Consider the following 26,825-nt stretch of genomic DNA (forward strand, 5'->3'; position numbering starts at 1 on the left):
CGTCCGCCACCTCAGGGCCGTGTGTGTCCCCTCCGTGTGTCCCCGCCGGCCCTCGCGCCGCCGCAGAGGTGCTGCCCTCAATGGCAACGACCCCGGTGAGGGAACGCGGCGGGTGTTTTAACACTGAGGTGGCTTTTGGGCACTGTTGGGTCTCAGCGCCCTGCGGGGGCTTTCTGAGGTGTGGGGTGTCACTGTGGTAACCGGCGGCGGGGTTGACCCCGTCCTGCGCCCTCTGTGCCACAGGGCTGCCCTGAGGGCGGCCTTGGGCAAGGACACGGCTCCTGGGATGTAGCTGGAAGGGACCTTAGAGCTCATCCAGCCCCAACCTCTGCCATGGGCAGCAGCAGGGTGCTCTCTGCTCTCAGTCTCCCCTCTGGCAGGTTCAAGCCATTTCCCTTGGCCTGTCCCTACAGGCCCTTGTCCCAAGCCCCTCTCCAGCTTTCCTGCAGCCCCTTTAGGCACTGGAGCTGCTCTAAGGTCTCCCCTTAAGGAGCCTTCTCCAGGCTGTCCCAGCCCAGCTCTCTCAGCCTGGCTCCAGAGCAGAGCTGCTCCAGCCCTCACAGCACCTCCATGGCCTCCTCTGGACTTGCTCCAACAGCTCCACATCCCTCTTGTGCTGTTGCCCCAGAGCTGGATCAGGACTGCAAGGAGGGAGAATCCCCTCCGTCGGCTGCTGCTCATGCTCCTTTTGATGCAGCCACAGCCATGGTTGGTTTCTGGGCTGTGAGCGCACACTGCTGCATTGTGTTGAGCTTTCCATCAACAAACACCCCCCAAGCCCTTCTCCTCAGGGCTGCTCTCAATCCAGCCTCCACCCAGCCTGTGTTTGTGTTGGGATTGCCCCAACCCAGGTGCAGGACCTTGCACTTGGCCTTGTTGAACCTCATGAGGTTTGCACAGGGGGAGGCTGATAGAAAATGCTGTGCTGTTTGTAGACACTGGCTCCGTGCCTCAGCCTGCCCCTGAGCGGAGGGTTTCCAGGCTCTGGGCCTGCGAAGCCATTGCAGAAGGTTGTGTGAGCTGTAGCCATAGTTCCTGGGTTGCTTTAAACACAAACCCCATGTACTCTTAGGGGCTGATGAATCCCAGGGCAGCACACGGGAGACAGCACAGGAAAACCAGCGGGAAACACATCCATCAGGTCCCGAGGGGCTTTGAGGTGTGCTTGTGTTGAGGAGGGGGCACCTGATGCAGAGTTCTCCCTGCTTTATAGTGGATCAGAGAAGACTTTGGCTTTGACCCTTCCTTTGCAAAGGGAACGTTCTCCCGGGGGTGCCCTGGCCTGAACACGCGTTGTCAGTGCTTGGAAATACTCCTGACGTGCGCGGCGTGTTCCGCGACCCTCCATCGGCTCCCCGCAGCCCGGTCCTCCCGCCCGTCAGGCGGCGCCCTCGTCGGCACCCAGCGGTGCTCTGCAAGTGCGGCAGCGCCGCTTCCTCCCCTCCTGCAGGGGGCGCTGCCTCGCTTAGAGTGGCCCGGCGGCCCCCTCCTGCCGGAAGCGGAAGTAGCCCGGCGGGGCGGCTCGACTCGGCCCCATCGCTGCCGCCAGCGCCGTGAGTACCGGGAGGCGGGGGGAGGCCGCTTGTGGGTCCCGGGAATCCCGGGGAAAGCGGGAAGTGGCCTCCCATGAGCGGGGCCGCAGCCGTCGGTACCTTCCTGTGTGGGGGGGGAGGATAGGGCCTGCCCCGGGGCGGCCTCTGTCCGCCTCCTGCCAGGCCTGCAGCAGTCCCCTGCGGGCGCCTCCCGGGACCTGCCCGCTCTCCCCGGCCTGGGAGGCAAGGGCAGGCCCGCGGCTGCTCACCCGGCTCGACCCTCAGTGCAGCTCGCGAGTGCACTCGGTGTGGCGGTGCTGGAGGGTGCCCTGAGGCACTGTGCAGGGTGCGGCAGCCCCGCGTTATTGCCTGCAGGGAGGTGGAAAAGAAACGCTTCTCGGAGCGGGAGGTGGCTGCGGCTCAGAACCCGTAGTGATTCCCCAGGGTAGAGCCTTTCGTTGCCGGGTGGCAGATCTCCCTCTTGCTTGCTTGTTAAAGTCTACTGTCCCGCTGGTTTTATCTCTTCTCTTGGGAGGGGCTGTGGGAATTATGTCAGGTTAAGGCTTAACAGCGTCTGGGTGTAGGTGGGGAAAGGGGGTTTTTCTTCGTTGGAATTCTGATGCGAGTTTTCTGATGCAGGTTTGAAGTCTCATGCTCAGTTTCTACAACTGTCTGAGCAGAGCAATGCTTTGTGTATGTGCTTGGACTCTCCTTCCAGTTTTACAGGGGCCGTATATTTGTGTTGTAAATAGCTCAGTCCATGTTTGTTGTGTTTGTAATCGCAAAGGTGGAAGCAAACTTTTCATCCATGCTTGCTCTGCTTTGCATTTAGCAGTTTGTGTTATAAAATGGGTTTGGTCCAAGGTGTAGGTCATTTCTTTTTCGCCTATGCTGAGATATCTCAGCAGCTGTGCAGAGCTGCAGGAGAGCCCAGCCCCATACCTTGAGATTCAGTGGTCCTTTAGTGCCTCTGCTCAATGGGAATGCTTTATTTAGTCTGTATTCTGTCAGGTCACCAAGCTCTGCTGTTCTGCAGTGTGCAGAACAGTTGTGCTGTTTTTCCATTCTATATATAGAAAACCCCCTCCCTTTGAGGAATGACAATCCTTGGTCTCTCTGGTAATGAGCTATGTGGAGGGAGTTTATAGCTTGGATCCTTTTGGAGCTGCCCTCAGATCTGGGATTTACAGTGGAAGGACTTGGTTTCCTCTTGGGAGACATCTGGGCAGTTAATTCCAGCTCAGATATACTTTGTGAAGGACAGCTGCCTGCAGGAAGAGAGAATTAATGGCCTGTTTGGGAGGATAAGACCTATGCTCCAGATAAATCTGTTTGGAAAATGCTTTTTTCACTATGTCCCCTTCTGGTATTGCCTCACTTCTGGAAGTCTTATCCATACAGTATTTGTAATTATATCCCTGAGATGATGATAGTGATGATGGTTGCTAGACCCTTCCAAGCTTTGTTTGAAAGGAAATATAAATAAATCCAAGAAATTATAGGAAAATTATAGGAAAAGTATAGGAATAAGGGCATGCAGTTTCCTAGGACCATCATGTATGACCTGATGGTTCCACATCAGCTACTAATGTTTCTTCTAAGCAGTTGGTTGTCCCATGCCTTACTACTGTCCTCCTCACCCCCTGCTCTGATACCAGTATAGCATTCGTGCAGTTTACAGGGAGGAAGAAACAGGTAGGAGAGCTTAACAGGGAAGAATTTATCCACTTCATGAACCAATCAGAGTAGCTGATGTGTGGGGGCAAGGGAAAGGCAAACAACAACAACTCTCTGTGGCTGTATTAAGTTCTTAGTGCCATTCTGAAAGGCTGAGTGGTGACAGCCTGTTTTCCACAGCAGAAATCTCTTGCCTGGTCCTCCTCATTCTGCTGGTTTTTCCCCCACATGAAAAGATGATTTCCTTCTAGCACTTTTGCTGTGGGTTTGAGAGTCTGCTGGTCTGCTGGAAGGTGGTGCTGAACCTCTGTTGTTCTGTTCTTCCAGAAACATGCAACATGGCAGCAGCCATGGAAACTGAACAGCCGGGCCTCGAGATCTTTGAAACTGCGGGCAGAGAGGAGCAGGTCCAGAGGGAGGAGCAGCCCAAACCAGAACCTTTCTATGTAGAGAGACATTCCTGGAGCCAGCTTCGGAAACTGCTCACAGACACACGGAAGTATCATGGCTACATGATGGCAAAAGCCCCTCATGACTTCACGTTTGTGAAGAAAAATGATCCTGAAGGACCTCATTCCGATAGGATCTACTATCTGGGTAAGCTTGCTGTGACAGCCTGTGTCTTGACTGAACAGGCCCTGCAGAAGCTGTTAGGGTTTGACTGTTCTTGAGAGCGGGATGTTCCTGGCAGTTAAATCCAAATGGATTTCAGGCCAGATTGGCTGCTCAAATGTCATGATCATGATTTTCATGTCTCAGTAAAGCTTGGAATTCATCTCCCATGGAAATAGTGTGGTTGGGTGGCTCTTCAGGCCTGTGAGAGCTGGAAAAGAACTGTGAAGTGTCCTCTGGAGCATGTTCCCTACCTGGGAGGATGGATTAAATCTGATCTCCATACAATATCCCCTCTCTAAAAGCTCTGTAGTTTTAATCTCCCTTTTCTGAACTGGTCGACAGAACCTTTGTTCTCCTTCAAAGTTTCCTTCCAAAGCAGGCATTACGAGTGTAATTTTGCAAGTCCTTTGTGCCTCAGCTACTGATGGAGTAGGTTTTTCAGGGATCCTGTGGGGACTAAATAGCAGTGTAGGGCAGAGGCATTTTAAAGAGTAAAAACTTTTCTCAACATTTTTAGTCTTAATAATGAAGAACTTCATGTAATTTATTGTTGTTGGCCTCAGTGCATTCCTGTATTGTTTCACTATGTAATTTCACTTGGTATATCTGCATTTCTAAGTGCTAGAAGTGATTTGGCATGTAAATGGTACTGTGAACAACATTCCTGGTGGCTTTTTGGAGCCGGAGGAGGAATGCTTTTGTCGAAAGCTGCCGGAGCTGAACATAACTCCGTGAACAACTGGGTTAGGTAGAGGAGCAAAGGCCTAGGAGCCAGAACTGTGTTTTAGCCCCATTGCTTGCTGCTTAGGCTGGGTGTTTAAGCTCTGATTTGTGATTCACAGATTCTTTGCATGTGCTGTGCAGTGCATAGAAAGCTGCTGATCTGTCTCCTTTTCCCCTTTTCAGAGGACAGGGATCATAATCATAGAATGATGCTGAGTTCAAGCACGTTAAGGGTGGATGAAGGCCCAGCTGAGATGAGTTCTGGTTTCCCATGTGCTGGTTCCTGAGCTATAGATCAGACTTAGCCTTCCTCAAGGCACATCTGGCTCCCTCTGGGCTGTTCCCATTTACTTTGGCAGGAGCTTTCAGAAATCTGAATAGCACTGAGGGAGAGGAGCAAGAAAGGGACCTTCAGACCTTCCTAAAGATGAGTTATCTTTGAAGCATGAGCTGCATTGTGCTGCATCCAGCCAGGGGAATTAGCAGGAAGGTCCTCCTTCATTTCAAAAGCTTATAGAAATACAGGGTCCCCTCAGAAGACGCAGGCAGGCTTAGGCAGCATGGGGAAAGCCTGAGTGTAGTTTCATGTTCTCTGCTTTCTCCGGGACTTACATTTCTGTGAAACAGGGAATTCCCAGAGCAAGGCTGCAGTGCAGAGACCAGCGATACTTTCTGGTGGGAAGAGCCTGCAAAACTGTTGCTGGGAATCCTTTGAGAGTGTTTGGATAATGAACAGAAAGCTAATTAATTTTTTTCCCCTCCTCACTTTCACAACAGCAATGTCTGGTGAGAACAGGGAGAACACGCTCTTCTACTCTGAGATTCCCAAAACCATAAACAAAGCTGCAGCTCTGTTGCTTTCCTGGAAGCCTCTTCTGGATCTTTTTCCGGTGGGTCCCTATTTCTTTCTTGCTTCTTGGCAGTGTAGCAAGGACATGGGCTTTGGGGTTGCACTAATTTGCCATTGTTAAAATTTGGAGTTTAATGTCTTAAGATTTGCCCTATACTCAGCTAACTGCAGCCATCTCAAATCAAGCACGGCTTTCTCAGCAGTGCTTGGAGCTACAGCCTTCACTGCTGAATGATTCCTCCTTTGCCAGCACAGATTGCAAGTGCTAATTTGCATCTAATTCTCTGCTGTGAGATGCTGGGGATTGCTGAAGGAGCCTCCAGTCTCCAGTAATCACTGTTGCAGGGGAAGTGATGAGTCCCTCTGAGGATCATTCAGTAGCTCCACGACTCATGCTGGAGCAGAAGATCCTTATCCCACTCCCTTGGACGTGTATCCCCGTTTCACCTCTGCAGATAGCAAGCCTGCACTGGTTCTATCCCATGCACCATGGTAGGATGGAGCAGGTGTGACACTCCCCATGTTAAATTAGGTGTATTTATCTCCATGTTACTTCCTGAGGCTGTCAGCCAGACCAGTTACTGTGTGTCTTCATGAAGGTTAGCAAAGGCTTTCCTGCCCATTCTAGAAATAACAGACCTCCAGTTTGATCTTTCTTAAACCAGTGGATACTGGAAATAATGCTGTGCTAGGGGAGAGGTGGCTATCAGCTTCAGAGCTGTGCAGGATCTGCTCATGGCCTGCACCTACGTGTGCTGACGATACAGACATAAGCAGGAGTAGGCTTCTTAGCCATGAGCAGGATTCTGGAGGAGAATGGTGTCTGCAGAGCCATCTGGTCCTGGAAGCTCAGCATACAGAGATGCTCTGACAGGGCAGCGTGGCATGCAGAGCAGAGGTGTTGATTGTTGTGTTTGGTTCTCTGCCCATATTCAGGCCATCCTGGACTATGGGATGTACTCTCGCGAAGAGGAGTTGCTGCGGGAGAGGAAGCGGATTGGCACCATAGGGATTGCCTCTTACGATTACCACCGGGAAAGCGGCACCTTCCTGTTCCAGGCAGGGAGTGGAATTTATCATGTGAAAGATGGAGGCCCTCATGGATTCACTGTGAGTTTGCTCATCCATCCTCCTATCTCACTGCAGGACTTTTTTGCTCTGGCTTGGATTGAAAGCAAAAGAGCATGATCATCAGTTATTGCTGCACTGAAAAGGCAGCTAGCCTTGATAACCTTTAGCCAACCAAAGCCCAAAAGAAGGGTGCTCTTTCATGTAGTCAGGAGTTGCATCAGAGGCAACTTCTGTTCCCAGGCTGTGGTTTAGATGTCACTGTTCAGCAGTCAGTGCTGTATGTGTTAGAAGGTTTGGCTGTATGGCTTGCAGAACAAGCAGCCTTTTCTCTGCTGGTGCTGAAGCTGGAGATCAAAGCTGCAGTGATTTCTTATTATTGTAACAGATGCCTGATGTCTGTCTAACCCTGTTGTCAGCGGGAGTTTACGGTACCCTGAGTTGCTTTTGGAGGACAAGATTGTATGTTCTGCCAGGCCCTAAAAGGGTGCTGGTTTTAAGAGTGTGCCAGGCTTCTCTAAGCAAACTGCCTTCTGCTTTGTGGCTAATTTTCAGCACTGGTGAAAGATGCTCTGGTGGGATCTGTGCAATCACGGTGGAAACACAATTTTACCTATAAAATATCTGCATATTATTTTTCTGTGTTTAAAATTGATTCCTCTGTTGTAAACCTGTGTATTTGAAGTCAGTGTTCACACTACTGTGGTCTTAGAGGTAATCCAGGTTAGTTTCTGTAAGTGTTCATGTCTTATCATTGCTTACTATACTTTTCTTTTTCTCTCCCAACAGCAACAGCCTTTAAGACCTATTCTGGTAGAGACCAGTTGTCCAAATATCCGCATGGATCCCAAGCTTTGTCCAGCTGATCCAAATTGGATTGCATTTATCCACAGCAATGACATCTGGATATCTAATATAGAAACAAGAGAAGAAAGGAGGCTAACATTTGTGCACCATGGTACTGCATCCTGAATTAAAATCTATGCACCTCCTCTGCACTTGTTCCTGCTAGACTGAATTCAGCAGTGGCACTGGGGCTTCTTCTGAAATCTGGGGGAATGGCCCCTGTTTATTCCACTTTGTTTGTCCTGTTCTGTATGTTTCCTCTAGTGCAGATATCGTGGGATGATTCTGGATGCACTGAGGAATCTGGCAGAATGAGTTACTTGTTGAGTCCATATGGAAGGGCTCTTCTGAAAAACAGCGCATTCCTTTTCACTGGAACAGCCTTTTCTTGTGTGGAGGAGCTGTGGGTGGAAAGTTTCTGTCAGGAAAATCAGGCTGCAGGGCCTTTTAGAGACAGCATAGGCAGATTCTGAATAGCACTGAGCCTTCTGCTGGCCCCTCATACTCAGTAACTTAGGTTCTTGCTTCTTGCCCTCTCCACTTGTGTTTCAGACGTGTCCTGGAGGAAGGAAAATGGCAAATTGTGGATAAAACTCTTTAAAAAAGTGTTTTGTTTTGCATTTAAATCACACCTTGTATTTAAAGTATATAATTTAAATTGCAGTTAAATTAAAATTTCTGGCACTTTGTAATAATACTTTAGCCTATTTAAAAGTTAAATATTAAAATATTATGTAAGTACATTAAAAATAAACTGTAACAGTGACTCCTTCTCAGATGATAATTATTTATGGAGCGCTGCTAAGTTACCTCCAGGGTAACAGGGAAAATATTGAAGCCCTATGGAGATGTCATCATGTTGACATGTTATGTAAGCCTCTTACTTTTGCTTTGTGCAATGAATGAAATGCTGAAGCTTTCCTTTTCTGAACGTTGGTGTTTTCATTTAGAGTTGTTCAGAAAGGTTTGTGCTTGGTTTTTCCTTTTAACTAAAGATTGCAGTCGCAATTCACTGAGCTCAGGTAGAGAGCACATTTTCTTTCTTCAACTGGTACATAGGAAATGGAGAGATTAGTTGGGTAGGAGTAAGAAGGGAGGATGGCTTTCCTTTCCTGAAAGAAGCTGCCATGGCAGAGAGCATTAGATCCTCCCTAAATAAATCAACAGAGCAGGGTGGAAGCAGAAAACAAATCTGCTGAGAAGTGATTTATTGTCGTGTTCCTGGAGGGATGAACTTGGGTCAGTGTTTAGGATAATGCAGGACTGGTTTGCTTCTGCAGTATATCGTGAACTGATTCTTCTGTGTCTTTTTTTAGAGCTGGCAAATGTTGAGGATGATCCAAAATCTGCTGGTGTGGCAACTTTTGTGCTGCAGGAGGAGTTTGACAGATACACTGGCTACTGGTGGAGCCCAAAGGCACAGCCAAGTAAGTGTGGGGCATCCAGTGAGTCTGACAGGCACAAATAATGCCCCACCACCCGCTGTGGGTCCAGTGCAGAGTTAGTTTTTTCTGTTACTTTTTATGAAGATAAGAACTTTATCCTGTGGCTCCTTTTAAACTCTCTGCAGCAGTGGGCATGTTACAGTGGGCTTGTGACACGTGTTACTGGGGGAAGAGACTTTCCTTCTTTGTAGGAGTCTCGGAGTGTTTTGCTTAATGAAACATGAATCACGGGTTTTGGGTTTTATTTCATCTTTCCAACCAGCTCACGTTCCTGAGAGAATATTGATGCCTGCAATAGCTGATAATGAATGCTGTTCTGACCAGGAAATGTTAATTCATTTACAGCACTGAATGGGGGTAAAGTTCTTCGAATTCTTTATGAAGAAAATGATGAGTCAGAGGTGGAAATTATTCATGTCACATCACCCATGCTGGAGACAAGAAGAACAGATTCCTTCCGGTACCCAAAAACTGGTGAGGCCCTGATACCTTACATCTCTGTCCCTGGGAGGCATACACTCTATTCCATGTGCCTGATAGCAGTGATGCTCCTAGCCTAGAACAAGGGGTTGTTAGAGAGGTGTTGAGTAGTCTTTGAATTGGTGTCCAGGTGGTGAAAGTATGTTTGGAGAAGCTGCTGCTGGGGAGGTTACATTAATCCCTGGTGACTGTGCTGATACTCCAGCCATGTGGTTACTCCAAGTCTGGGTGTCTCAAGAGCTGTCAGAAACCCTATCTGATTGTCACTATTTTGGAGCTGGTGTCTCAGATCCTGGCACATCTGAGTTGTGGAGGGGTTGGTTCTCATTACAGCCGTGTGTCTCTGAGGGAATAGCTGCAGAATTAATGTCCAGAAGGACATTAATTGAGAGAAGGTTTCTGTTCAGGTGCTGGCAGGGCCCTGGCAGCTCAAGTTCTGAAGGACTCTGATATCCATGATTGCTCTTGGACTTCAAAAAAGCAAATTCAGCATTCTTGCAGCCAACCAGGAAAACCTCCTGTTGTCATATTTGCAGACAGTAAAAGGGTGAGGGCAGGCTTAGAGCATAGTAAATATTGTGCCATTGGAAAAAGGGAGGTGAGACTTAAGCAGACCTGACAAGGCCAATTCACTGTCAGGTGTATGGGGCAAGTTTGAACAGTTTGACCTTTGTCCTTCTGCGGTGTCCCCACTATTACAGCAAGGAATGTTGCTCACAGGTAACAGTGCTTTATTCTCTTTCCTCACACCATTACTCTTCATTTTTTGGAGAAATACCTTCTGTTTGGCTGACCTTCCCAAGCTGCAGGATTCATTCAGGTCTTGCAGATTCTCTGATCCACTGGGAAAAGTTTTCTGCTTCTGATACTGATTTACTCGTGTCAAGAAGGAAGAAAAGCACAGTGTTAGCCTGGGAAGCCAGAGATGACTCCTTGTGTTTTTTAAGCCCTTGTGTACACCCAGATTTCTGAGATGATACTGTCATAGCTGAGGTGAATGCTTATTTCAGCAGTTTAGGAAAATGGGACAGCCAAAGCCCAAATCCTTAAAAAGAATATCCAGGTTTTAATCTTTGGGCCTCAGTTTCCAGTCTGAGCTGTAGGGACAATGGCCCTTTGCTGTGGGTTGTTATGTGGGCAAAGCTTGAGGCAGTGGAGAAGGTAAGTGCTCAGGTAGGCAGCACTGGGGCCCAAGGCAGGTCGTTTCACCAGTGCATCACGTTTGTACATGAAGCAGGTTGATGAAGTGGGGATTCTCACAGCAGCACTGAGACTGTTCAGAGCACATGGAATTTGCCACATGTGGCTTCTTGTGGATCAGCAGCTTTATTCTTTACAGTCTCTTTTTTTCTTCCTGTGAAGCAGGCCCCAGCATTTAGCACTGCAGGTGCTCTACAGCAGGATGACTTGCTGCTTTGTACAGGCTTTGTGTAAAGAGTTAACTTCAGATTTTCAGTGTTCAGCACAAATATGTAGCTTGATTATCTTAACTGCATTAGTCATGGCAGTAGGTCTTTAAGTGTTTAGTTTTCATAAATGCTTTCTAGCACTGGATCACTTTCAGTGTGCCACCTTGCGAATCACAGCCAAACAATAAACCAAAGCTTGCTTTCTATCCTGATCACTCCTGAGCATGTGCATCCTTTGACTGTGAGAGAGACTGTGACAGTAGCATGGCTCTTAATCAGATCTGTGTGCAGGATGAATCTACCTCATGTTTGCAGTTTCGTTTTTCCCTGCCTGTGCTGTCCCTCACATGTGCAAGTAGGCTATTTGATCAAAGAGCATTCTGCTGTTTGCCTTTTCCAGTTCTGTATGAATAACGCCACAATAATCCGCAGTTCAACTCTGCCCTCTTGGAAGCAAACAAATGGTGTCTGACTTCTAACATCTGTTTTATAGGTACAGCAAATCCAAAGGTCACTTTCAAGCTCTCAGAAGTGACAATCAATGCGGAAGGCAGAGTAAGTTCTATATTCTTCTTGTGTTCCAAATAATTGTAATTTCTGTGAGTCTTTTTTAGTAAAGTTCATTTTCCAGTTCAGTACAAACAAGCTTTCTTGGCTGTGAATAGCTTAATGGCTTCTCTAGAGGCTGTGCACTTGCCTCCCTCCTATGCAGATACTTGGTGTCTGTGTGTGCAGCAGTGTTTCTCAAGGCTGTGCTTTCCTTCCCTACCACTGGTTTACAAATTCAGCTGCAGAGCAGAATGTTTTAGGTGTGGATGGTTAGATCTTCTTATGTGACAGATCTCTTGATTGGCTGCAGATATGGGGAAAATTTGCTTGCAAAGACAATATCACCTTACATAAGCATGAGCATATGGAAAGAGATGAACTTTGCAGAATTTTCCACAGCGCAGTCCAAGATCTTCAGACAGTTGGGAAATTAATCTTACCAGATACAGTAACAGCCATATGTTATTGGGATTCTCTCTACTCTTGAGCTGCTTCAGCCATCAACAGTCACCTGCTGGGATAGTGATGCTGACGTCAGCCAGCAAAGGCAGGCAAAGCCATTGGGACCCTTTGAGTACCACTGTGACTTGTTCCCAGTCCCAGCAGGAGCAGACTGAAGAGCTGCATATCATGAATTAGAAGCACGCTGATAACTGGATGTCATGCAGGATGTTCAACAGATGCCAATAAAAACACCTCACAAAACAGCTTGGTACAAATCACCTCCCCTTTACATGGGGAAGCTGAGTGTTCAAGTGACTTGTCCAAGATGAATGGTGGATTGGTGAGGAGCATCCAGATTTCCCAAGTCCCAGCCCTGGCTGTGCTTATAGTGTGCAGCTCTCCTATTATACTGGTGTCTGGCTAGACATGGGGTTGAATCCCCTGTGTTGCACAGGCTGAGCAATCTAAATTGCATAAGCTGCACAGAAGAAGTCTTCTGTGTCCAGACTCTCATCGTGCATGAAAAACTGGATGTGGGGGTTCATCTCAGTGTCACTGAATTGCTGCTTTGTCAACAGATTGCAGATGTTGTGGATAAAGAGCTAGTTCAGCCGTTCGAGATCCTCTTTGAAGGAGTAGAGTACATTGCTAGAGCTGGGTGGACGCCAGAAGGAAAATAGTGCGTATGTTAATCCTGTCTCTGCTTAGAGGGTTTGGGGCAATACAGTTAGAAGCAGAATGTAGTGGTCTCTGTCTTCTTCAAGCTTAAGCCTGCTTTCATTTTTACATTGCTACAGACTTGTTTGTGCAAAGGGGATGATTTTTCCAAATCCCAAACCGGAGTCCTCTTTGTCTCTTTCCTGGCCCTATTGCTTTGGTATTGGGCACTTGCAGCCTTTGATGTATGTGTCCTCTCAGCATCCCTGTGAGAGAGAGTGCAGTGCTATTATCCCCATTTTACAGATGGGGAACTGAAGCCCAGAGAGGCTAAGTGACTTGCCATGGTCACACAGGAAGTCTGTGGCTGAGGAGAGAAATGAGCCCAGGTCCCCCAGGCCCTAGGCTAGCGCCTTAACCACTGGACCATCCTTGCTGACCAGACTTACTGATCAGAAAACCTGCTGTAAGTGCCACTTACATTTGCATGTCATTTTTAACCCTGTAGATGATGTAGTACAGTGTTTCTAACTCACCAGAAGCTTCTCCAAAAGGATTTCTCACCAAAAGGGTTATCAAACACTGGAACAGGCTGCCCAGGGAAGTGGTGGAATAACCATCCCTGGAGGGATTTTAAAGATATGTAGACATGGGACTACAGGGACATGGTTTAGTAGAGGACTTGGCAGTGCTGGGTTGATGGTTGGATTCGGTGGTCTTAAAGGTCTTTTCCAACCTAAACAATTCTATGATTCTGTGATTCTCCAGAATTGCACTTTTCCAGTTCTTGAGTCTAAAGATGGCTTTCAACTTTTTCCTTCCCTCCCTAAAATGTGTGGAAGAAATGCAGGGAGACATTGGCTACATTATCTTGCTTTTTGCAGGATTATTGTTAGAGCTACATGCAAAGCCATCAGAAGTATGGCAGGCTCTGCTGCCCATCCATTTAGGTGCCAGTTTTATTCTCTGCCAGGTATAGGTTGAAGACACCAGTATTTTCACAAGTATCCTCAAATTCCAGTTGAAGTTTTTCTCCTTCATTATTCCCCTGATTTTTCTCTTATCTTTCTCACTTTAAGCACTATTCAAATCTGGGAGAACAGAATTAATTAAACTTTTGAACCTGCAGTGCTTATGCAATATTTAAATGAAGTGAAATAGGTTCTTGTGTAAGGGAAGACTTGTTTATGTGGGTAAATTTTACATGTAGCTTTGTAAGCCACAATCTGAAATGGAACGTTCTTGACTCCCTCATGATGCCTAGTGCTAGTTAGTGTCTGCTGAGATTTTCAGACCCAATACTTATGAGTGCACATTATTTTCTCTAATATCTGTCTCCTCAACAGCATCTGGTCCATCTTACTGGATCGCTCCCAGACTCGACTTCAGATCGTCTTGATCCCTCCTGCATTATTCATCCCCACAGAAGATGATGCAATGGAAAGACAGAAACTTATCGATGCTGTACCGGATTCTGTTACACCTTTCATTATTTATGAAGAAACAACAGACATCTGGATAAATGTAAGAATTTGAATTTCAGCTTTCTCTGATAGTTTGCTGTTCAAGACTGCTTGTAGCACCTGAGCAACGTTGGTGCTACTCTGCTGCCTAGGAGAATGTTCCCAGTGTGTATATTCTGTGCTTCCTGCTGTAAAAACCAGTATGTAGAGAACACAGGGATTTGGAATGTGAAAACAGAGCTGCTTTGAGGCTGCACGGTGGCCAGACAGAAATAGGAGCAGAGCCCGCAGGGCTTTGGCGTTCCATGGCACAGTGTTACCCACTGACACCTTCCAGATTCTTGGTGCCAGTTGTTCACCAACAGCAATGCCAGCAGATTAGGTGTCCTTCAGCCAACAAAGGTCTCTCTAGATGATATTGGGTCAACAAGTTCCAGGAGTCTGTTAACAACTCCTAAAACCTTTTCTTGCCTATGTGGACTGGTGAAATACATCTGTATGTAATCTCCTGGGAGTTGTGCTGTGGGGCCTGTGCTGTGATAGCAGCCACCTATGTGCAATGCTAATGCTGTAAAAGTGAGTGCTCTTCACACCGCTGCAGATAAAGATCAATGTCTCTGAAATGACATCCCATTGGAGGTGTGCCAGGGTGCAGGAAGGCCTGGGAACACCAATCACTGACAGCTGGATCTTTCAGCAGAGCATTTGCACAAAGTCTGGCACTAAATAGTCCCTATACAGCGAGTGCTCTCTGTGATACCACATTTTCTCCTAATAGCATGGATAGTTTCAGGATGGTGTGGTGAATTTTCCTTTCTCCATTATTTTTACTGGCTGGAGTGTTTTCTGAGTGGCAGCTCATCCTGTGCAGATAAATGCTTCCAAGTCACTCCAAAGAAGAAAGAATTGGCATCTTCATGAGTGTGTAGGTGATGACAGCTCTTTCTTTAAGTAACCCTTCACTTGTGGGCTACTGGACAGAGGAGGCCGCTGAGCTCTGGCTTCTCTGGGTTTGTCTCATGCTGTTTGCAGAGCTGGACCCACCTCTGTATCTAAGCTAGAAAGGCAGGTGCAGAAAAACTCACATCATTAGTTTGGTGGCCAGGAGTTAGAGTTAGATGAGCAAAACATCTGGAGCTGTGCAGCATCCGTGGCTGCTGCCTGCAGACACCCCCAGGCTCATAAGCACAACTGGTTCTCCCAGTGCTGCACCCTGCTAACGTGAACTGTGTTTGAGCTAAGCAGTGAGAGGAACAGCTTGTGTTGTGTTATGTGACTATCCTGCTGATAACAGTAATCCACTGCTTCATCTCCACAGATCCATGATATCTTCTATGTCTTCCCTCAAACCCATGAAGATGAGATAGAGTTCATTTTTGCCACCGAGTGTAAAACAGGATTCCGGCACCTCTACAAAGTCACCTCTGTTTTGAAGGAGAGCAAATATAAGCGGTCATGTGGAGGCCTCCCTGCTCCAAGTAAGTGAAGTCATTGTTTTGAGTTAGTTGGGCATTTGCTGCCAGCTAGTGAGGAAATAAATGTCCTTCCAGCTGGCAGGAACTGTTGTCTGATTGGAAACTCCTGCTCTTGTCCAGGAAAGCACTTCACTGCTAGTCATTCTTGAGATTGTCCAGGGGTTATGCTGCATTCAGTGTGCTTTAGATTTAACCCCAATTCTCTCTTAGGGATTAGAGGGAAAAGTTTCAGAAGCTCAGATGGGAAGCAAGCTCCCTGTGATACTGTGAAATGCACTTTGTTGGCTTTTCCTTGTCAGTGTTGGGACTGCCTGTGAGCTGACTTTGCCAGAGGTTAATCATTATAGCAATAACATGGATGTGTCTAATGTGCTGGGTCCAATGTATCTAATAGAGGCACAGGGCTCCGTTTTCCAGGTAAACACCACAGTCCCTGTCAGCCTTCACAAGCAGGGTGGTAGCAGAGAGGCTGACAACGAGCATGGTTTGAACACACTGCATAAAGGTCCATAGAGAGCCTCCCTCTCTCAGTGGGCGCACATCTTAGTCCCTTATAAATGAACATGTGCCCTTGACAGCGAAACCTATGATATGGGAACTATTCAGAGAATTCCTCTCTGCTTTTAAACCAATTGTGGTATTGCTGTGTAGACAGAGATGTAGGTAGGAGAAAATTACTGTGTTGGATATGCAGGAAGAGCCATTTTAAGCAAAAACATCAGGACCACGTGCTTCTGAGCTGCAGTCAGAGCTTGGTCTTGCTCAGATGAAGGACAAAGCTATGTGCAAAGCTCTGGAGTGGTTTTTCCACAGCATGTATTCTTTCATTTACAGATTCATGCTGTGATACTTTAATTTACTTGTGTGTGTGTTGAAGGCACTTGCTGAGCTCTGCATGCACAAAAAACACACCTTGTTTTACTAGAGGTCCTAGTTTTATGCAACTGTTGTTTGGAGTGGGATTTTTCCCAGGTAACATTATATCTTGGGTTGGTTAGGTTTCTCTGAATGTATCTGACTCCTTTTTCTTGCTAAATCGCCCTCATTCTCGGGGAAATGAGACTGTCTTTAAAAGCAGAGATGTTCCCCATCCTGTTTCAAAAATCCCTGTTGTTTGGTTCCTGGGATTCCCTTTGCACGCCCATTTTTCAGTATAATAACCTCTGTTTCTGTGCAAGTGACAAAAGACTTCATTAAAAAGCTGTCCAGGTCTCAGGCTGAACCTATGAATCCTTTAACACCTATTTCACACAGTGTTAAACAGGACCAACCCTCACATTTGGGAGCTGGCAGAGATGCAGCTCTTCTGCAGAGGTACATTGCTCCTGGGTTTAGTCTGGTAGGAAAGCTTGGAAGGAAGGAAGCGTTATTGTGACCATGTGTTTTGTAAAATGTAAAAGTGTAAATTCTCTCTGTTGGTTGTTTGCAGGTGACTTCAAGTGCCTCATCAAAGAGGAGATAGCGATTACCAGTGGGGAATGGGAAGTGCTTGGCAGACATGGATCCAATGTAAGTCTCTGCTCTTACTGTATGGATGTTCTCCAAACAAAGCACACTGTAGGGATGATCTCTGGGGCCTCACAGATTGGTACATGTCACATTAGTGAGGCTCTGCTCCCTGAGAAGAGTGGATCTTGCCACTCCCTGATACTGAGTTTGAGCATATGTATGGTGGGGATTTTTGGTATGCAGTGTGCTTTCATCCTTCTCTACCTCTGATGTGCTATTCTGGACCAGAGGTTGTGGGTTTGGCAGTGTCGGAAAGCAACACAGGCAACAGCATTCTTTTCCTGCACATTCCTGTGTGGATCCTTGTCAACAAGGAATATTCCCCACTAAATTTAAGAGAAGGGACCAAAAATACTGTGAGGTACAAGTGAGGAAATTCCAGGTTTCATGAGCAGAAAGACATCATGGTTGTGTCCAACTGCTGTTCTGGAATCAACAGATACTCGTTGGAGGGATCAGCATAAGTCCGTTAACCTCATCTCTTTTTAGCTACAATACACAGTGTTAATGTTCCATGGGGACAGAATTATTTAGCATAGGAAACAGAAGGGGAGACTGGGAAGAGTAAAGAACCTGCATGAGAGAGCTGAGCAGCAAGGCATGAAGTGCAAATCACAACTGACAGAGTTGTGTACAGTAAGAACAGTCAGTTGGCTTATTCCTTTCAGATTGGCTCCAGCTCAGCTCTATGCGGAGGGGCCGAGAAGGAGACTTGGAAGCAGTAGAACTGGGTATTGTTTTGGCAAGAAGCAATATTGAGGGATGTGTTGTTTGTTTTGATTTTGACAGATCTATGTTGATGAAGCTAAAAAACTGGTGTACTTCCAAGGCACAAAAGACTCGCCTTTAGAGCATCACTTGTACGTTGTTAACTACGAGCATCCAGGAGAAATAAAGCGGCTGACGGAACGCGGTTACTCTCACGCCTGCTGTGTCAGCCAGGTACCTGTCTGTCTGTGAGGCCCTAATAGTCAGGGCTGGCTGGGTGGGCTTTGGCTTGTCTTCAGTCTTGTCCTTCATCAGTCAGCAGGCAAGGCTGTATTTCAATGCAACAGAAGCTAATTTTACACTGTGTTGTGTGATCCTTTTTGTTGTACATTGAGTGCATAAACCCAGCCTGGAAACTAGATTTGACCTCCCAGTTCAGTTGCTCTTTATCTCACTTCAGGCAAAGAGAGCCAGGATGTATTGTTTGAAGCAGCTTGAGCCTGACTTTCCCACCTGAAGTGGGCTATAGAGCAATCACCAGAGGAGATGAGCCTGTCACTGGGTACGGTTCCAGGCATCTGGGGCAGTAGCCTGTGCAGCTGGGAATGCTTTACCCTCTTCAGCCTCGAGAAGAGAAGGCTGCATGGAGACCTCAGAGCAGCCTTCCAGTATCTGAAGGGGCCTATAGGGATGCTGGGAAGGGACTCTTCATTAGGGACTGTAGTGACAGGACAAGGGGTAATGGGTTAAAACTTAACCAGGGGAAGTTTAGATCAGATATGAGGAGGAAGTTCTTTCCTGTTAGGGTGGTGAGGCACTGGAATGGGTTGCCCAGGGAGGTTGTGAATGCTCCATCCCTGGCAGTGTTCAAGGCCAGGTTGGATGAGGACTTGGGTGAGATGGTTTAGTGTGAGGTGTCCCTGCGTATGGCAGGGGGGATGGAACTGGATGATCTTAAGGTCCTTTCCAACCCAAACTATGCTATGATTCTATAAGAGGATGTGTGACAGGGTTCTCATGCCGCTATTAGTTTTGTAGGTGTAAATTTGGCTGAGTCTTGCTAAGGTCTGTAACTTCTCAGAGTCTGTCTGCTGTTATCAGAAGTGCTCAGACTTCCTTTTTAAATTTGGTGCATAAATACCTTCTAAAAGATCTAAACGCTGGAAGAAATGATCACTTTGCCTCTGCACTGGGGAGCTCAAGGTAATGTTCTTTTTCTCCCCAGGATTGTGACATGTTCATCAGCAAGTACAGTAATCAGAAGAACCCGCACTGTGTGTCACTTTACCGCCTGACAGGACCTGAAGATGGTGCAGCCCACAGGACAAAGGAGTTCTGGGCTACCATTTTAGATTCAGCAGGTAAGGGCATGGATGAGGAATTGGGAAAGAACAACCAGGATCACAGAATGAGATATCCCAGAATATACTTGCTTGAGATTTGCTGTTGTAGGTGACTAGACTTGCCTCTGAAACTTGTGCCTGTGTGAGGAGTTCTTGGAAGCACAGGAGTGGTGTTTTCAGGTCAGCAACAAATGGGTATAAACTGGTCATGAAGGAGTTCAGAGTGGAAATTACCAAGTTTCTACTGCCAGAACCAGCTGAAACTGCAGACAGCCAGTTTTAGCATCAGGAGAGGGGGTTAAGCACCCTTATTTACTCTGTGCCATATGCCTGCTAATGATCATGCTTCTGGGAAGGAGCATACACTTCTGAAGTAGTTGTGTGCTGCTGCCTGCTAAGGTCTTTGTGAGACAGCTCTTGGGCTTTTATTTATCCATTGTATTTCTGTTCCCTTTCATCTCTCCTTCCCTGACACATACTCCATATCGTGTGCTTCCCATTTATTAATGAGATGAGTCCTAAGTGGGGTTAGGAAAGGGTGGGATACTTGTAATGGCCATGTCAGGGGAGAAAAGCCACTACCATCCATAGGAGAGCAGGGATGGAATGGGATAGGACTGAGAAAGCTCCCTTACAGCTGAGGCATTCCCTCTGAAAAGTGTGGGAGGACTTCACTGGGATTGCAGGGAGGTTGGTGATCTGGCAGAAGCACAGCTGCCTTATGCATCCGTTCACTTTTAAACCAGGCTCTCTGTTCCCTCCCGTGGCAGGCCCTCTTCCTGATTACATTCCCCCAGAAGTGTTCTCCTTCGAGAGCTCCACGGGGTTTACGCTCTATGGGATGATGTACAAACCTCACAACCTGCAACCTGGAAAGAAGTACCCCACTGTGCTCTTCATCTATGGAGGTCCTCAGGTGAGTGCAGAAGTTAGGGAGCAGTGGTGTGGGCTGGCCTGGATCACTCCACTGCTCTCCCTAATGAACAGTTCCTACCCCCTGCTGAGGATAGTGTGTAGCATTTGCCTCTTTGGTGAGCAGCTGCTTGACCAAAGTTGTTGTAAGCAGTCTTGATTTCTGGGTTATAGATCAAGGCACAGCCACTTGTCTGAGAACAGGTATGGAGCAGCAGAACTAGATCTGGGAGAAAGAGGGGTGCAGACAGTCCCTGTTTCCTTTCTGTCTCCTCCTTCTCCATAGGGATCTTGTCCTTTGTTTCCACTTCGTGTGTATGTGAGGGGAGCACTCTGTCAGCACTGACCATTACCAGTGTGTGCTTAGGAGAGCTTGCTCCTCACTTGTCCTTCTCCCACTGCTGAATAGAAGGTGAGCCCTTTAGCCCTGCTTTGGTTTCCCCAACTCTACTGTGCAGTGCTGTGGTCAAGGCAGATAGCATGAGACCTGGTGAAGGCAAAGATTCTTCTCCTGGGAAAGATCAGAAAGAGCAGAGCCGAAGGCTCAGGTTTAGGTCATGCAGTCAGCAGCCACACCTCTTGCTCCATGCCCATTGGTGCTGCAGTGGACCTTAGTTCAGCTCTTCAGATCCATGACACAGAATGGCTTGTTACTGTGGGAAAAGGGTTTATTTCACAGCAGGCCACAAACAGGGAGAGAGCATCCTGCAGCAGAGATCTTGAAAACTTTATGTTATAAAAATATACAAAACATTTAAAGGAAAGTAAATAAAATCTGAACTTGGATTAAGAGGGGAACCTCTGGATTCCATTACATGACATTGCTGCTCTTCTGTTCCAGGTACAGCTCGTGAACAATCGGTTCAAAGGAATCAAGTATTTCCGTTTGAACACTTTGGCCTCTTTAGGCTACGTTGTTGTTGTCATTGACAACAGGGGGTCCTGCCACCGGGGCTTGAAGTTTGAAGGAGCCTTTAAATACAAAATGGTAAGTGGAGCTCTGAGTCTGGCTCTTCATTTCTTTGTGCGTGTATTTAGTGCCTTATGAGGGAAAGGGGTCATCTTTCTGTAACAGCACAGTGGCGTGCTGGTGTGCGGTTGGGTGCTGCAGGAGTGGAAGCAGCAGAGCTCTGAAGGTGGTTACCTCTGGAAAGCCTGAGAATAAAACAAACAAAACTTCTTACCTTTTCCTCTCCTCTCCCAGGGACAAATAGAAATCGATGACCAAGTGGAGGGGCTGCAGTATTTGGCATCACAGCATGACTTCATTGATTTGGATCGTGTTGGCATTCATGGCTGGTCCTACGGAGGCTACCTCTCTCTTATGGCTTTAATGCAGAGGTCAGATATCTTCAGGGTATGTTCATACATTGAGTACTCACTCTGGTGATGCAGACAGAATTTTTCCCTTAATCGTGTAACCTCCCATGGATGTTCATAGCACAGAGACACCCCATTCACCTGAGCACAGAAGGATATTGCCTCTCTGGAACTGTGTAAGAGAGCAGTAACTCAGCTGTGCTGGTATAGCAGTACCAATCTTGGGTCACCTATGCAGAAGGTACCTTATATAGTATCAGCTGTTGCCAGCTTTGTGTCTGCCAAGCTCTTTGTGCTTTGAACCAGCTGAGGGAAATGATCCTGCTGAAAAATGAGACCTGCGCTTCTCCTCCCCTCTTTCTTGCCCTGAGAGAATAGTCTCTTTGCAGCCTCATCTATTCCATATCAAATTGCCCATGCTGCTTTGCAGCAGTGTGTTCTGAAGCAGCCAGGAGGGCAGCCTGGGCATGAGGAGAGATACTCAAAAGAGGTTCTTGTGATTTTGTGACTTTAGATCACTACAGTAAATGGCCAGACTGCTCTTGGACAAGCCTCAAAGGTAGATGTGATAAGAGCTGGATATTGCTCTCGAGATGGGTTTTGTTCTTTGTGGCTGCTCTTGCTTTCTCTAAATCCAACCTGAATATTACTGGGAGGTTTAATAATTACTTCTCACATCCTTAAGGATTATTGCCTTGCAAAAGGGTTTTTAGTGCTTTTTCTTCTTCTCATTGGTCTTTCTTTTGCAGCCTCTCTGCAAGCTGGTGGTGCAGAGTAGTTTGCTGAGTCCTAGGGACCTATTGATCCCACTTTCTGTTACATATTCAAATGAACACAGGTTTTGCAACCTGAAACCAGAGCACTCTGCTTTTTGGACAAAAGCACATGTAGGTCAGAGCTGACCTGTGCTGATATGTATGAACGGTGGCAGGGAGAACAAGGGTGGCTTTTCTTTTTCCACTGCAGGCTGTGCATTGTAAACTTACCAGTGTGTGTTGGGTAATAACAGTTGTACTGGGATAAAGCTGTGGGAGGGAGTGAGGGACATCCACACATCGGGGTCAGGCATTGTCATTCCCCTCCCCATGCTGAGAGAGCCCTGTTGAACTTGCAGGTTGCCATTGCTGGAGCACCCGTCACGCTGTGGATCTTCTATGACACTGGTTACACAGAGCGCTACATGGGCCACCCGGATCACAATGAGCAGGGCTATTACCTAGGCTCAGTGGCCATGCAGGCGGAGAAGTTTCCTTCTGAGTAAGTTTGGTTCTTGCTTCTGCTTTTGCTACCAGGAAAGTTCAAGCCCCACAGACACATTTTTATCTCCTTGTTCTTGACAATTGAACCCTGGAATCACAAATGCTAATGCACAGATAATAATTAAAAAGTAATAAATACAAAACCCCAACACTAATAAACTTAATACTTGAATGAACATTTGCATAATTACAGGCAATTCCATTTAATCCTTTTTATACTAGCTGTAATTAAAGACTATCTTTTATGTCTAAAGAAATGACAAAGATATCTTCAATTATGATTAGCACTTTAGAGCCACATTAAGCTAGATAAAAAGTAGTTATCAGGATGCTTTCTGCATGGTTCTGGAATGCTGTCTGCAAATGTTTTGTCTCTTACTTTTCTCAGACCGAACCGTTTGTTGCTGCTGCATGGATTCTTGGATGAGAATGTTCACTTTGCACACACCAGTATTCTGCTCAGTTTCTTGGTGAGAGCTGGGAAACCGTATGATTTACAGGTAAGGCCAGAATCGGGATTTAAAGGTGATGTGTGTGTCCTTGAGGAGGCCAGAATTGGAACTTGTAACATGGCTCTGCTGGACAGCTTGGAATTCTGGGGTAAAACTGTAGGATTTGAGCCTTATATTTTTTTAAAAGGAAGATCTTATGAGTAAACAAGGGAAAATATCAGGCAAATGAGCAGTTCAGGCTGTTCCTCCAGTTTGGAGGCAGTACAGCAGTGTTCATGCAGTGTGGAACTGGGTTATGCTTTTAATTAAACCTGGTTCTGTGCAGATGCAGCCCAGCTATCCCACACCATGCTGCAGAACCGGGAGCGTGCTGATCTACGTGATGGCTTTGGACAGGATCTGCCTCTGTTCAGCAGGCTGATCATCTCCTGCACAGCACCAGCTGGATTGGAGGGTGCAGTGGGGTATCTCAGGGTTCAGGCGCTGGAAGATGGGGTGTATTAGCCGAGGTGCAGAGTTAGTGCAGGAGATGACATGAATAGTTTGACTATGGTTTAAATGTTGGTGCCTCAAGCTCTTATCAATACTCAATGATTTCATTTTATGTTTTAGATCTACCCTCAGGAGAGACACAGCATAAGGGTGCCTGAGTCAGGAGAGCACTATGAACTCCACCTCCTGTATTACCTGCAAGAGAACCTGGGCTCTCATATTGCTGCCCTGAAGGCAATGTAACTGACCTCTGCAGAACTCTGCTCCACTGGCTGCTTCACCAGACAAGGAGACATAGGAAACTAGAGAAAATAGGATGGAATATTGCATTCTGGTGCCTGCCACATGTACAAACACGTACACACACAGACACTTTTTTAAGAGCAAATTCGGTGCCATACAGGAAATGAAAGACCAGTGACCTGATAACTTGAAAGCTTAAGATGGAAATAAAAGCAGACGTCTGGGGTATGACACAGTATCATGAGTGTTCTCTTGGGGGAGGAGCTGCAGCTGAAACCAACGTACTTCTACGGCACCAGATCTTCACTTTTTAAAAGAATTATGACACAATTGATGTATTTTTACAGTGTGTTCCTTGGTATCTTATTACATAATACTGGATGATTTACTCACTACCCAGCAAGGGTTTACCTGAATGGTTCCAACTTGTATTACATTTTAAATGCTATCATATAGCTTTTATGCTTCGTGAAAGGGATGTGTCCCACTCCTTAGAAGCTGGTCACAAGGTAGACGCATCACCTGCCCAGATATTGTTTTTTAAGAAGAAAGACTTCTAAGCTGCTTCCTAAGGAATTGAAGTTCTGGATTCAGTTCAGCTGATGCCAGGTTCTTTTCAATGATTTCTTCTCTCCCCAGGATGAATAATACTCTTCTTTCAGCAGCTTGAAATCCTATCCTGATTGTACTTGATTTCAGTGGGGAAGTGAAAAGATATTTTACTGTGATACGGGCATAACAATCTTTTATTCTGACATGCAAACTAACTTAAGTCAAAGAGCTGAAACTCTGTACATTTTCAAATAAGCTTGAAAGTGCAGCTCATTTCTCACTGACATTTTCCCTGGGGCTGGTTTTGTAATACTGTTTCTTCCCATCACGTCAGCATGATATAGGTATATGCATCCTGTTACAATTTTAAAACTCAGTACTCTCATTCAAAGGTCTGCAGAGGATTTGGGGAGGAGAGACCTTATGAACACTACATGTGAGGCAATATGAACTGCTTCATTGAATTTCCTGCTTGATTTAAGGGACTGTTTCCCAGGTTTGTTCTCTGTTCAGTGCTCCATTCCTGGATCCTTTCTACCACTGCTGTGTAGCATGATTATGATGCTGTATTTGAGAAACCCCCTTCTGTATAGCTTAAAGTAACCCTGCTAAGCCTAAAGGATATTCAATCCCAGTTGTGTTTTTTGCTAGTGAGGTTTTAACTAAGCAGCAGGCTTGGCTAAAAAGCATCATAAGCGTGTGAAGTCACTTCTAACTTGCAACAGGTCGTTTAGGATAGAAACCCCATAGCAAAATGATTCTCTTTAATCCAGGAAATTCTCCCCTTGGGGCTTGCCTCTGAGACTCCTATAAGTTTTAATGGTTTTCTTAGAAACCTAAGAACTTCCTTTTCTTTCTGTTTTGGTGCTAGAGAGAAGCAGAGCATGATTTTCTTTTCATCTTTTGAAAACCTGGAATCACTCTCAGTGTTTACGCTCTTAGTACTCCACATGTTGTAACCTTGTATTTTCCTTGCTTTTGTACTCTTCAGCTTGATCCCGAGACTCCAGGATTTAACACAACCTGGCTGTTTTGTATCAAACCGCATCGCTTTTCAGTTAGGCTGCTGGGCATATGCACCAAAGCTATTGGAGCTGGTGCACTCAACATGGTTGTAAAATCTGTGTATGAGAACGGGATCTGGGTTTTAGGGGGGCTTACACAAAAGATAGCCAAAGCAAACGGGCATGTAGTAAATGCGAATATCCTCTGAGGTGGGGATGTTTGGTTTGGGCTATTTTCTGGTTTTTGGATCACAGTAATTATATGTGGATCAGTTAAAACACCATTAGCAGGTCAATAACAGGCTTACAGTTTTATTTTTTGGGAAGGGCATGGCAGGGAAGGAGCCCAGCTCCTCTAATGTCTACTCCTAGTAGTTAATGTGGCTGAAGTGAATTCAGCATCCCTATGGAGTGTGCTCTAGTCAGTATTGAGATATGGAATCATGTGCTGATGCATTTGAACTAGAACAACATGACAGTGAGTAGAAGCAAGTATAAGCTGTTCCTCTGGAATTCCATTGTGTTCCTGATGTGTTTATGCTGTATTATATATATACATATATCTATATCTGTTCATATATACATATATGTATAAAATTACACGTGGATAGTATCACCTTTTCCAAGGTTGTTTATATTTTGTTCAATATTAAATTAACTTGCTTTTGGGGGTGTTTTTGTTCTTTTTCTAGAGGTAACTACCCTTGAATGTAAATGTATATGGTTTTTAAGATGACATTGATGCTTTTGTTTAAAACCCAGAACAAAAATGGCCTTCAGCAAACAGTGCTTTTTTGGGGAACTGAAGAACTGAATGTTATGCAAGTAAACCAGGCTAGGTTTTGATTTAGCACAGGATGGGATAAGTGCTGACATGGAAATTTTTAATGATGCATCCTTCCATTGTTTTAAATATATATATATATAAAAGCTATTAAAGTACAGTGTACTGTAAGTACTCTATTTTGCAACATAAATTATGTATTTCTTTCTTTCCTACAGTTTTCCCTTTACAGTAGTTAAGCACTTTCAGACCCCACGTTCTCTTACCCTCTGGAAATGCTGCAAGGACTTACCATCAGTGTTGCAGTTCTTGCAGAGATGCCTGCCTGTAGGTGAAGGTGTGAGAGATGCCTTATGAGAGATCTGATTTGCAGTCAGCAACTGAGTTCCCAGTGACACAGGAAGAAAGGCAAAGCCAGTTGCAATTGAGATGCAGAGGTAGGAGGCTGTTAGTGCTCAGGACCATTGCATCAGTATTTTGGGGGGAGTAGCAGTCCTGCACTTCGTATGCTGAAGTGTTGGTCTGGTACTGGACCAGAGCTGGCACAGAGAGTGGTGGCTGCTCTGAGTACCTGCTCTGAGGTTGTACTTTATGGTCCAGGAGATGGTATTGTCACTGCAGAAGAGGTTTCCAGCCTGTTTTGACATTTGAGATTATGCTTTGTCACTTCCTGCATGTTAAAACCTACTTTTGGTTAATGTGAGTTTTAAGCAGAACTACTGAGATCCTGGGGGAACACATGCAAGGGAGGCTGGCTGTAGAGAAAAAATGGGTGAGGAGGAGCCATCCCTATGGGTCTCACAACAGACGTTGATGGGTCCCTTTGGAGGATATTCTGCCTTCATCAGAGGTGTCCTCTATGCCCAGGGGTATACCTGCTCCAAGCAGGAGCAGGACTGAGCCTTCATTGCATGGTGGATATTGGTTGCACAGATGTCTTTGAGATGAATGTTTTAATATCATATATTTTAAAGAGTATTTATGAACCATGGGGATCTGAGCAATGAGATACTG

The 26,825-nt window shown here is 46.1% G+C and overlaps 1 protein-coding gene across 5 annotated transcripts; it reads left to right on the forward strand.

Annotated features, from left to right (window-relative positions):
* Positions 1 to 43: 43 nt before the first annotated feature.
* On the forward strand, positions 44 to 26,004 carry DPP8 (dipeptidyl peptidase 8). Of its 5 annotated transcripts, none has more exons than XM_061371174.1 (20): positions 44 to 95; positions 3,537 to 3,806; positions 5,325 to 5,437; positions 6,334 to 6,507; positions 7,255 to 7,423; positions 8,628 to 8,738; positions 9,102 to 9,230; positions 11,139 to 11,200; positions 12,217 to 12,317; positions 13,642 to 13,819; positions 15,077 to 15,236; positions 16,663 to 16,742; positions 17,532 to 17,684; positions 18,676 to 18,811; positions 19,564 to 19,709; positions 20,547 to 20,693; positions 20,910 to 21,062; positions 22,140 to 22,282; positions 22,673 to 22,784; positions 23,349 to 26,004. In XM_061371174.1, exons 2-20 carry the CDS (start codon positions 3,548 to 3,550, stop codon positions 23,469 to 23,471), a joined length of 2,649 nt encoding a protein of 882 aa, XP_061227158.1. In that variant the 5' UTR covers positions 44 to 95; positions 3,537 to 3,547; the 3' UTR covers positions 23,472 to 26,004. The 5 variants fall into 5 exon arrangements, with proteins under 5 accessions (XP_061227158.1, XP_061227157.1, XP_061227159.1 ...); XM_061371173.1 differs by lacking the exon at positions 44 to 95 and adding an exon at positions 1,533 to 1,553; XM_061371175.1 differs by lacking the exons at positions 44 to 95; positions 23,349 to 26,004 and adding an exon at positions 1,533 to 1,553 and having other exon boundaries at positions 20,910 to 21,046.
* Positions 26,005 to 26,825: the final 821 nt, after the last annotated feature.

Source organism: Neopsephotus bourkii, unplaced genomic scaffold (genome assembly GCF_033783945.1).
Source record: "Neopsephotus bourkii isolate Nb327-2 ecotype Australia unplaced genomic scaffold, CSIRO-AGI_Nbou_v1 NB_1572, whole genome shotgun sequence".
Taxonomy (NCBI): domain Eukaryota; kingdom Metazoa; phylum Chordata; class Aves; order Psittaciformes; family Psittacidae; genus Neopsephotus; species Neopsephotus bourkii.